Below are 12,962 nucleotides of genomic sequence, written 5' to 3' on the forward strand. Positions count from 1 at the left end.
AGCCTCTAATCCCCTTTACACAGACTAGGAATTCGAAAGATACGCTGGTTAAAAGTGATGGGGGGGGGGCAAAAAAGGGTGTTTGCCTGCAAACTATTTTGGGTCACCCTACCCGAGGGGTCACAATCTAGAGATGGGTGAACTGCAAACATGCCTGTAAGGTGCAGTATCTGTTAATCACAAAAATGGGGGGAAGCCCATTTTTAATCATTTTAAGACCTGTAATATGAGAAATGTCATTTATGTTATCCACCGCCCATGCAAGAAAATGTATGTGGGGAAGACCTCCAGGATCCTCAAACTCAAACACACACACGCACGCACACACAGCATTTGAGTGACATCAGGAATGGAGGAGAAGGATCCCCTTTGGTATAACATTTTCTTGAGAATAGCCATACTGTTTCAGATGTGTTATTTTGGACACTGAAACAGATGGATCAGGAAGAAATGTTATTAAGATAAGAAATCAAGCAGATTCTGAAGCTTGGGATTTTGTTCCCAAAAGGGTTGAATGAGGAGCTGCAATTTCTTCCTGTTTATTGGGTGGTGTGTGTGTGTGTGTTTTAATTTAACATACATTTATGGAAGAGTGTTTTTATGGGTGGATTTTCGTGTGTTAAAAGTTTGCATGGCAGAATATGCATTTGTGAATGTATGCAGTTAATTAGTCCATGATATTTTTATGCTGTGTATCATGCACTGTGATATATTATGTGTTTTAGGTAGCCCCTGAAGAAGTTTGTCTCTGAAGAAGTGTGCTTTGCCATATATTTTTGCAGTTTGGGGGTTGTATGGTACTACAAGTATCATTTTAACTTGCAGTCAACAGGTGGAGTCGAACATACCCAGCAGCACTGAAAAGATCCCAGTTTCTTCTACAATTCCATGCTCCAGGTATTCCGCAACAGTGGGCAGTATCCTATGCTACTGATGTGTGTCCGGTGAGTTGATTGTGCCAGTGGGACCCACCGCTAGCACTTCACAGAGCCACCCTGGAAACGTGCTGAAACGCTCATTTCTGGAATGGGACAGGTCAGCAGAATTCCCTTCTGCTAGCTCCGCTGACCTGCTCCATTCCAGAAATAAACATTTTGGCTCATTTCCGACTGCTTCAAGAAGTGTTAGTTTCCTGTTGTGCTAGCAGTGAGTCCCATGCACTTACGGTGCTAGGTGTCAAAGTGACCCGGCCAAATGCTGTTTTAATTCTTTAGTTACTCTTCACGTCTGCAGATGCTTAGCCCAGAACCTATTCTTTTCATTTCTTGCAAGGAAGGAGTACAGAGAGTTAAAACACAGTATCTTGTTTATTTTCAGAATAGGCAAATTACTCACTGTCCTAACTTTGTTTTTGTTTTCATCATAGCCATCATTTTGCACAATATTGATTAATTTGGCTTTTGGAGTCAGTGCAACCCTAACTGAATCTGCAAATATTTGAAGTCACTACAACCATAATTGTATCTGCAAATATTTGCGATTGACCTGCTTCCTCAACCTCAGCAGGTGAACAGACTTAATGGTAACTCTGAGGCAAGATGCCCACTTTTCTTTGTTGAAAGAAAGATCTTTGTTAAATCTGTTGTTGTGGGTCGCCCTCAGGCATCTTTGTAACTAGCCAGCCCAAGGAGCTCCAAACCTAGACCAGACAGTGGTTGAGAAACTAAACCACCATTACCATTTTTTCACCAGTGTGCCACTCCACAGGTGGTGTTATGAAAAACCTGACTCTGGCTGGCACACTGAAGAGGGGTGGGGGACAGAAATTACCCCAGAGTTCCTTGCCCACAACCCAGAAATGTCTACACCAGCATTTTAGGTTTTCAAGAAAATCTGACTCTTGTTATGTGGCAAAGAAGGTGTTAGCGATTGTCCTTTCTTCAATACATAACAACACAGCAATCTAAGATCATAAATCCAAGACTCAGAATATTATTTATTAGAGTAAACTAAAGGTGGCATGCACACCTGTGACCAGATGGGTCTCCACATGATCAAACAGTGGCCAATTGTGTGGTTTTTTAAATGTAGCTGACATTACCTGCTTAAAATACCTATTTTGTTTGGAGGTTGAACAACCCACAATGGAGAGAATATCCTTGGACAGGCATGAGGAACTTTCGACCTGTGGGCGTCCCCCATCCAACACATCAGCTTCTTCCCAGGCCCCAGCCCCCTCCGCAGGCAGGGAGCTTTTCTTATTTCCAGTCAGCAGCTCTTAGAAGAGATTTTCCCTACTTATCCACCCCCATTCTACATTTAGGCTTAAAAAAAACATTGGTGCCAATGAAGGATTTCTAAAAGCCTAATTGCTGCAAGGGGACATTCTGTTGGTGCTGTGGTGGGGGGAACTGCTGCTGGGAAGGCGAGGGCTAACCCTCCCCAAATGCTGCCAAAAACCCAACAACCCAGAAGTCACACACACACAGTGCTGCAATCTGGCTTTTAAAAGCCTCAGTTGATGTCACTGGAGGCTTTCAAAGCCTACCTGTGAGAGGAGGGTGGAGCATTTTCAGGAGTATGCGTGCGTGTTGTGTCACAATGGATGTGTGGGTGAGTGTAGGAGTAGGTCTGGGCCTGCTATGTGTGAATGGGGTCTGAGCAATCATGTCAGGGGCGATATGCCAGCAGGGGTGGCCACAGTCACTGCTGAGATGTAGCCGACTTCCTTGCCCAGAGTCAATTCGGTCCTTGGACCAGAAAAGGTTCCCCACATCTGCCAAAAGACGTCCCTTCCTAGAATTGATAACATTTGAGTTGAGTTTGGGACACTGAGAGTCAGCCTCAGTACTAGTAAGGTCTGGCATCACTGACATCAAGAAAATGGAGAATTGCCATCTCAGTAAATTGTTGCAATTACAAAAAATTGCAGCAAAAATGTCATTTAAGCATTTTCTCTCCCCTACTCATGCAGTTGTGAAATGCAGTGATTGTGCATTGGCTGCTCATGTGCTACAGTGGCAAGGTCCCCAAGATTTGTTGCTGCTGCAATTCACAACTCATGGTAATTACAATTTTTTGGATTTTGTTTGTTTTTTAAATGTGGGATCAGTTAGACAGCACATACTGTTCTTGAAAGTAGATGCACTTTATACTGTGGACTATTGTTAACCCGATGACTTATTTGCAACTATATTGTTTTTCTGGAGAAAGAAATTTCTCAATGAAGGCATTTTTTTACTTGCAAATGCTTAATACTTTCCACCAGATAGTTTATTTGCATAGCTTTCTTTGGATACCTTTGGCATCTAAACTGGCCAATTTTTGGCTAATAGTCAATTTTTCTGTTGCTGGAGGGTTAATAAAATGTTCTTCAGATCTAACGTTAAATAACTGCTTTAATGCTTCAATAGACATTTTTTGCTATTTGTAACAAGGTAACATTGAACCCTTCTTCCTACTTTTTTTGTATCTGTAGTCAATGGGCCTTAATATTGAAATGATTTATACATTTTTGATAATAATCCTTTTTGTGAAGTTTTGCCCAAAAGTATTTTTCAAAAGTTTATATTCATTCATTATATATATATTCTAATTCTACTCAATTCTAATAAATAGGATCTGATTTGCAATCGTTGAAAGAAGTGAATTATTAATCTATCTTTGAAGTCAACTGCATGCATGTTATTATTGTAAATATATAGTTAAATCTCTTATCTTGTGTCTTGAGTCTAATTTTGAACTTTGGATTGAAAACTATGCTTGCAACAGTAAATCAAGGATAAAATATGGAGTATAAAGGTGATATATCTGGGGTAATTTGTGGCTGGTATCTGTCCTATACTTTCAGTGCTCACTCTATGTATGTTATTACTTAATAACACTTTCCTTTTATTTTCCAACCAAATCCAAAAAGACAAAGCAATTCCTCCTCCAAAATGTTCAATGTCCCCCAAATTATTCTCCCCATAAAACCATTGGCACAAGCCAGTGAGATGAGCTGCATAAAAATATTAGGAGCTGCTAAGCCTCCATCTTTACTTGATTGGAATCATACCTGGCGTGGAATCCAATGGTGCCACTTTGCTCATGGAGGGGCTTTTGATCAGTGGATACCTCTTTAATAGAAGGGAGGACAACTTTGCTAAATCCTCTGAAGCTCCCAGCAGAACAGTCTACACTGTTCTGCAGGATCCCCCAACCCTCTGGAACAGATTTGGGGGTGGGGGCACAAGGGGCTGCAGGGGGAAAGGGAAAAGCAATGAAAATTCCCCCCACTTCCATTAACAGAGGCATTCAGTGGATTAAATGCCATGATGCAAGTGGAATGGCACCTCTAAATTCTACCTTGACATTTTAACTCTAGTATGTTGGTTGTTATTAAACTTCTTAATACAAGACTGAATAGAAGAATCATAGAATAGTAGGATTGGAAGAGGCCTACAAGGCCATCGAGTCCAACCCCCTGCTCAATGCAGGAATCCAAGTCAGAGCATCCCTGACAGATGGCTGTCCTCGTCTTGAATGCCTCCAGTGTGGGAGAGCCCACCACCTCCCTAGGGAATTGGTTCCATTGTTGTATTGCTCTAACAGTCAGGAAGTTTTTCCTGATGTATAATTTCCCCCCTTCAAGTAGAGTTAAGAACAAAATGACACATTTTGTCAAGGTCTTCATTTTTCCCACAGCAATACATCCTATCCAAAATAAGTGCCCAGAGGACCATTTTTTAAAAGATTGTTCTGCTTTTTTTGGATCAAAAAGTTCAAATTGTCATACTACTTTCAACACATAATCTGCCAACATAATCCCTAAATACCTTATATCCTTTTTTCCCTGCTTGAATCTGTTAATATCTTTATTTGGATTTTTACCCTTGATCTATATTTATTCCAAGTTCTGATTTACTCTGGTTGATTTTATAATCTAGGACAATGCAAACTGTTTTAAGATAAACACCAAATTAGAAATAGTACATAAGAATCCCTTATAATGAGGGTAATGTGACCTGCATATAAACCGATCTTATTTTTTGCCTTATTTGTAGTCATGCCCTTATCCTAGGTTCACAGTAGTGAAAGCATGCCGTTTCTCACTTACAGAGGAAAAGTGCTATACACATACATATGAGCAACCACAATCTATAAGAGAAGGATCAGCATCTTTCCAAGGAACAACAAACAAATCACAAACGGGTCTGTCTGGTTCTGTGGTCAGAAACAGGCAAACACTGCATTTTTGTGATGAAGCATGATATAAAGGCTACCTTTCCTGTTCTGTCAGGAAGTAATTAAATGGCGAGTTGGGAACTCAGTTAAGAATGCCAGGAAAGTACCAAAGGGTCAAGCAAAATCTCTCATTTCAGTCTCACTGAGTATAAGTTCAGTACTGCACAGCACACTCACCAACCAAAGAAATCTGAGTCCATAGGTAAATATACATAAATAAAATATAAACCTCCACCTGAAAATGAGAAACAAATAAGGATTAAATATACAGCATAACAATCTTGATGTTGCTAAATAAGAATCTAGTAAGAGCCAAGACCAACATGAAACAGGCAAATATAGAACCCACAAGCAAAGAATTTCTGCTCTGAAAACTTCAGTGTTTTGTGCATGGCCAGCTGAAGAACACTAACCTTTGTAACCTTATTTTTTAAAATGAATGTGTTTCGGAGACTTTACACAATATACCCTAGTTCCATAAAACAAGCATAAGCCAGACTTTGAAATACGCAGCCATGCTAGCCCCCTGGTAAGTGTAAGCATGGTAATTCCACCATCTTGTGGACACCCACAAGGATCTGTAATCTAGTAGACACACTTTAAAAATACCCTATCATACATAATAGTTTCCAGTGAGAGTATAGAACAAAGACAGATGGAGGTCAAATGAGACTTCCACTCACCTAAGGCAAGTATGATGGGGAAGAAGCCACTGGGGAAGAGAGGTAGAAGCCATAAAGGTAGCAGGCAGGAAGGCAAAGTTGCTCAGATACTACAGTGATAGAAGCCATGCATAAAAGGGTAAGAAAATAAATTTAAGTAGGACAGAAAAGGAATAAGAGTCGAGGAAAAATTCAAATAAGTGCTTTGGAAAATAACTTCAAAAGGTAAAAAAAAACTTTATGAAGATTAAAAGCCTGCAAATAGATTGACAGTTGCCTCAATGATCTGCCAGCATTACTGAATAACTCAGAAGGTGAGTGGCATTGGCAAAATGGGAGATGTACAGCTTGGCACACATCAGGAAGTTGCAGGGAATAGGCATGCCTGTCCTGGAGCTCTTTGTTGCATATCCAAACCTGCTGGGTACTAAACAAATATCCAAATACCTTTATAAATAAAGAGTAAATTTTCATACTATATATTGCTGATTAGCCAACTGTTTATAAGGCCAACTTTGCCCAAAGGTTCAGAGACCACAAGATGTCAATGTTTAAAAACAAACAACAACTGAAGCTGTAAGAGTGGGACTACACAGAAACCTACATGCTCTCACAGAACTTCATGAGGGTGCTTGGTTTATCCTGGTTCCTCCGATGGCGAAACCAGCGCTGGATTTTCCGGACATCCCAATCTAGCTGTTTTGACAATCCCTCTAACCTTCTTGCATCCGGACACTAGGAGGTGATCAAATAGGTGAAAAGAGATCTATTTTGTTCCTTAGCAACCTTCCAAAACAGAGTCTTCCCATTCCTGCCCAATTATACTTCGATTCACAACCTGCTGCAATTTATCTGGAATTGTATAGACAATGTTTTGCTAGGAAAAGTAACACTGGTTAAACATTGTTTGAAAAACAAATTCTTAGCAAAAATCTACACCAGGGTGGGCAACAAGCTGGCCACATGTGGCCTCCGCCGCCCCATGCTACCTCCTGAAAGGGGGTGGGTAGGGAAAAATGGTGTTTGAAGTGGCTACAGAGGGCTAAAAGGGTCAAATGTAGCTTGCGAACAAGCTAATTTTGGTATTTCATAGCTAAGGATGCCATTTAAAATAAATAAATAAATAAATAAATAAATAAATGTGGGTGAGTAAGTAAATAAATAAATAAAAATTTTGGCAGGCAAAGTGAAATTGGTGTCTTATTCTTACTCCAGGTTATGTGGGAGGAGGGCAGGGGAAGCACACGAGCCCAAGGCTTTGCCTGGGCTCCTTTTGGCTCATGTGAAGTGTGCTAAACCATGGTTTACCATTATGTGCATACCTTCCACTATGCCAGCCTCCAGCAGCAGGAATGAGAACCTCCAAGATTAGCATTTTGCTGCATCTGGAATTAGGTCTGGAGGAGGAGTCACAGATTGGTAGGGATGGAGGAAGACCCAAAACACACACAAAAACATCAGGAGTTGGGCTGAAAGGGACATTGTGCTGCTTACAACTGCTATGAGGAGGAGACAGACAGTGGCTTAAAAAGTGGGCTGTATTATAATACATATCTGCATGCCTATCTCTTTCAGAAGTGCACCCTATCACTGGTGCTGTGTGCTGTCAGACAAAAAACTGTCAGAAGATTTACAGAGCATGTCTCTTAGCTGCAGTGTCCTTAACAAATTTGCCTAATCTTGCACATGAAGGACTGAGGTAATGATTAAAATCCAGATGAAGGTCATCAACCTGTCTACAGGAGTAACCATAGATATAATACTGAATTACTTGAAAATTATTACTCTCTTGAACATCTGTGAAACCTGGCTTAATAGCTGTATTTTATTTTATTTTTTTAAAAAAATATATAATTCTGTTTGATCTGCTTTAATGTACATAACTTCTCACATTTGTTCCAGGGAAACTGATACTAATTTGAAATACTTTCTTTGTGGAGATTTCTATGCCTGAAACTGTATATAATAATGACTCCAATTCCTATTGTTTAGAACAAAAATTTTAAAAAATTAAACTGCTTTCCTTTTATTACCTGAGTTTTGCATTAGGATCTGATTACTCAAGAAGTTATCTTACTGTTACAGTAGCACTGCAGTGATAGTAGATTTACAGCTGGCTATTAAAAATGTTCGGCTACTACACTCTGGTACAATTTCTTGACCCGTGCACAACAAATACAGATATACACACGTGGGGTGGGAGTGGGTGGGCAGTAATATTTGCAATACAACAGTGAGCTTATTTCCTCTGAACTACAACTGAACAATTCTAAGAAGAGAGGAATATTTGGCTACATTTATATCCAACCTTTCCTCCAAAGAGCTTGAGATGGTGTACTTGGTTCTCCATCCCCATTTCCCCCACCCATTTTGTATTTTCCATGCAAAATTTGAACATCACTCACCTTAGTGATAGATGTAAACACCTTTTCTAGAATTGCATTAGGCTGAGCTCTGCGAGGTCCGCCATCTTGAATGTCAAGAAGTACAGCGCAGGGTTTCGCAATGTATCTAGAAAACCAATCCCAAAGAAATAATGCACACACAAAAACAGCAAAACGTGAAAACCTATAACATACTTAACATCCTCGTTTTGTAATATCCCACTAATAGCCATGTGCACAAGCATTCATCCATATAAAACATCCATTTAAATTTCAGTGAAGTATAAATATGTTTTACGTCTAAAAATTCAAACAAAATAGCTCTTTTGAATTCTAAAATCTTTTGGTTCAGAATGACAATACATAAGCAAACAACATTTTAACACACCACACACTTTATTATTTACTAGATTTATGAATCGCACCCTCCATCTAACAAGCACCCAGGGTGATATACAGTAAAGATACCATTAAAAACTTCACATCATTAAAAAATAAACAAACATTTATTTATTTATTTTATTAAATTTATTAATCACCCATCTGGCTGGTCACCCAGCCACTCTGGGCGATGTACAGCAAAACCAACACCTTGAATTTGGCCCGGAAAACAACTGGTAGCCAGTGCAGCTCCTTCAGCACTGGAGTGATGTGATCTCGCTGGTGGCTGCCTTTAATCAGGCGAGCCGCTGCGTTCTGTACCAGCTGCAGCTTTCGAACTGTCTTCAAGGGTAAACCCACGTAGAGCACATTACAGTAGTCTAAACGAGAGGAGACCAGGGCATGTACTACTGATGGCAGCAGATGGTCGAGAAGGAAGGGGCGCAAGCTGCTGTATCAGATGGAGTTGGTACAGCGCTGTCCGGCTCACAGCTGACACCTGAGCCTCCATGGACAGCTGGGAGTCTAAAATGACCCCCAGGCTGCGGACCTGGTCTTTCAAGGGTAGCCGTACCCCATTCAACACCAGGTCAACATCCCCCAGCCTCCTCTTGTCTCCCACCAAAAGTACCTCAGTCTTGTCAGTGTTCAGCTTCAGCTTGTTCCTCCCCATCCAGCCACTCACCGTCTCCAGACATTTGGACAGGGATTCTATGGCCAACCTTAGTGAAGATTTGAACAAGAGGTAGAGATGCGTGTCATCCGCATATTGATGACACTGCACCCCAAACCTCCTGATGATAGCCCCCAGCGGCTTCACATAGATGTTAAATAGCATCAAGGAGAGGATGGAACCCTGTGGCACCCCACAAGTGAGTGGCCATGGGTCCGAAACCTCCTCTCCCAGTGCTACCCTCTGGTACCTGCCGGAGAGGAAGGACCGGAACCACTGCAATATGGTGTCTCCAATGCCCAACCCGTCCAGGCGGTCCAGGAGGATACTGTGGTCAGTGGTATCAAAAGCTGCTGAGAGGTCGAGGAGAACAAGGAAGGAGCATTCACCCCTATCCAGAGCCCTCCTCATATCATCCACCAAGGCGACCAAGGCCATTTCTGTCCCATGCCCAAGCCTGAAGCCTGACTGAAATGGGTCTAGATAATCAGTTTCTTCCAAATGTGCCTTCAACTGCACCGCCACCACCCGCTCAATCACCTTGCCCCCAAATGGGAGATTTGAGACTGGGCGAAAGTTGTTCAGAACTTGGGGATCCAAGGCGGGCTTCTTTAAAAGCAGTCTTATCACTGCCTCCTTGAGGGCTGATGGCATCACTCTGTCCTCAAAGGAGGCATTCATCACCGCCTTGATCCCCTCACCCATTCTCTCTCTGCAGCCCATAATGAGCCAAGATGGGCAAGGATCAAGTAAGCAGGTGGTCGGCCTTACAGATGAAAGCACCTTGTCCACTTCAACAGAAGGAAGAAGCTGGAACCGATCCCACAAAACTGGTTTGCCACAGGCCGCCTCTTGCTCACTAACTGTATCCACAGCGTGCGGAGTAACACTCCTAATCTGATCAATTTTATCTGCAAAGTGCCTTGCCAAGGCCTCACAGGAGGCCTTAGAATGCTCCAGTGGTTCCGGACATAGGAGCACAATTATAAATCAAATAAAATCCAAGAGCTACAATTACAATTTAAAGTTAGAGAGCAAAATAAAACATCAAGCAGCATTAAAACTCCAACAGAAAACAGTCTTTATTGCCCATCTAAACTCCCTTCGAGTGGAGGACAGGAAGGCCTGGTGTGCTATGGTCCATGCGGTCACAAAGAGTCAGACACAACTTAATGACTGAACAACAACAAACTCCCTTCAGAGGGAGTTCCACAATCAAGGCACTACTACTGAAAAGGCTCTGTCCTGAGTACCCATCAATCTTGTCTCTCTAGGTGGTAGGACATATAACAGGGCCTCCAATGATTATCATAAATTATGGACAGATTCGTATGGTGTCAAATCCAGCACCTTGATTTATGCCTGGAAACAAACCAAAAGCCAGGGATGTAGATCTAGAGATGTTATAATATGGATACCAAAGTGGATTCCAGAAACAAGTCTGACCACCACATTTTGCACCAGCTGAAGTTTGTGAGTACTTTTCACAACAGAAAAAGAGTCCTTGGTTTTCTCATGCTATTTTCATGAGAAATGAGGCCACTTTACAAAAGTGACAGATATGAATCAGTCTCTAGCCCTGGAAAATCAGCATCCTGGTTCACATGGAAAGCTTCCACACATACAGGAGGATCTCCTCTTAAGACCACTCCTATCCAGAACACTGGGCGACAGAAATACACAAGGAGGGGGACTTGAGTGCTCCTTCTACTTGTGCATTTAATTAAGCACACTCTGAACGCTTGAATAGGACTTCTGAAAATGTACTTTCTATTGCATTTTTAAAAATTATTTTTAATTATTTGTTATTATGAATGTTTCTGTGAAGTATCACGAATATGGGAACCACAGACCAACTTGGGAGTCACAGAAACTTCGCCATCAGTGTTGTTGTTCAGTCGTTCAGTCGTGTCCGACTCTTCGTGACCCCATGGACCATAGCACGCCAGGCCTTCCTGTCCCTAAACAATATTGTTCTTTACAGCATCGGATTTTCTTTTCACCACCAGACACATCCACAGCTGAGTGTCCTTTCGGCTTTGGCCCAGCCGCTTCACTCTTTCTGGCTCTACTTGGAAATTCCCTCTGCTCTTCCCCAGTAGTATATTGGACACCTTCCGACCTGAGGGGCTCATCTTCCGGCGTCATATCTTTTAGCCTTGTGATAGGTTCCATGGGGTTTTCTTGGCAAGAATACTGCAGTGGGTTGCCATTTCCTTCTCCAGTGGACCACATTTTGTCAGAACTCTCTACCATGACCTGTCCGTCTTGGGTGGCCCTGCACGGCATAGCTTATGGCTTCACTGAGTTACGCAAGCCCCTTCGCCACAACAAGGCAGTGATCCATGAAGGGGTCGCCATCAGTGACCTGGTAGTAAAAGCTCTAAGAATAATCATTGGGTTATCTTAAAAAACCTAGAATTCAATTGCTTAACAAGAGATGCCTTGTAAAGTTTCAGTGGATGCTTTGTGAAAAGGAAGAAACTGATTTTCCTAACATGTATCAGTACAACTGATTTAGCTTCAAAAGGAACTCTTTCCCAACAGTTAAGTAGGTCTGTGAAGAATTTTTCACATGACATAGGCCACAGTGAATTTAAGCCTGTTGAAATGCTAATTTAGATTGCCTTCCTCACTCACAGTACTGTGTCCTCATAACTTAACATGCGGGTCAAGAATTCACAGTTCTCAGATGCAGCAACTTTCATAATCTCTAAGATCAGGAAACTGACAGAGGTGGGGCAAAGTTTAAATACCCCTCCGGAATGCTAGAACAGCCATGTATATAGACACGTTACACACACGGCTTCACAATACTGTGGATAGCGGCTCCGGCAAGCATTGACTTGAGTCCATGCCTCCCTCTGCATCGAGAAAAGGAAAATGGGTGGGATGACATCATGGGAGGGGCCTTGGGGCAGGGCCCCAGCCCCTTAGTGGCATCCATCCCAGTGGGACAGAGGCGGAATCCTGCCCAAAATAGGGTCCCCATGCAAAAGAAATGGAAATGAACTGACTCCATTCATATCAATAACATTTTTGAGATGAAGTTTTTAGAACACAAGGTCTCATGCCCAATCTTTTGCTTCGGTAATACCTAATGCGTGGCAGACAGAAAGAAAAAAAATATTTGAAAAGAATCCTACAGCCTACTGCACGAGCCCAAAGCATCATTCCTCAGCAAGAGTACTGGAGTCCTGTTCCAGCGAAAGATGCTTATGAACCTGATCCATAACCATATAATGTTTATAAATGTCACATCCATACCCTTAAATACACTTATCATTGGCACTGGCACAGTTATGTGTAGCACTAGCATGCTACCACATGCACGCACTGAAGACAAATGTGCCAACACAGAAGTGCATTTAAAAGTGAAAGGGAGTACATGGAAGATTTGCATGGCTTTACTCATGACTCTCAATGTTTGTTTTGGTCCTAAATGTACTGGCTCTCTAATTCCATGTCAGAAAGGTTATCCACCAGCCCAAAATAAGCACACAACACTGGATCACCAGAACTGGATCACAAATGTTTTAGATAAAAACTAGAATGCAGCCTGCTGCAGATCCCACTGCAGCATAAATAGCATTTTGACTATCTGTAGCGCCTTTCTCTCAAGGACGAAGTATGCTCCTCTTTTCACGTATAAGAAAATCAGGGCAAGAATAGGGTGGTGCTAATTTGCTTAAGGCC

General features: G+C 41.9%; 1 protein-coding gene across 1 annotated transcript in view; it reads right to left on the reverse strand.

The window, feature by feature from the left end:
* The window catches only part of CERS5 (ceramide synthase 5), a 58,022-nt gene that overhangs the window by 23,116 nt on the left and 21,944 nt on the right, over positions 1-12,962 (reverse strand). The window contains exons 2-4 of the mRNA XM_084837151.1: positions 8,234-8,339; positions 6,433-6,563; positions 5,344-5,401 (exon numbers count right to left, since the gene is read on the reverse strand). Coding sequence (XP_084693277.1) covers positions 5,344-5,401; positions 6,433-6,563; positions 8,234-8,339 — 295 coding nt within the window. The remainder of the gene's footprint in view (positions 1-5,343; positions 5,402-6,432; positions 6,564-8,233; positions 8,340-12,962) is intronic.

Source organism: Heloderma suspectum, chromosome 2 (genome assembly GCF_057233095.1).
Source record: "Heloderma suspectum isolate Gila_16-S chromosome 2, 16-S_ref, whole genome shotgun sequence".
In the NCBI taxonomy this organism is placed as follows: domain Eukaryota; kingdom Metazoa; phylum Chordata; class Lepidosauria; order Squamata; family Helodermatidae; genus Heloderma; species Heloderma suspectum.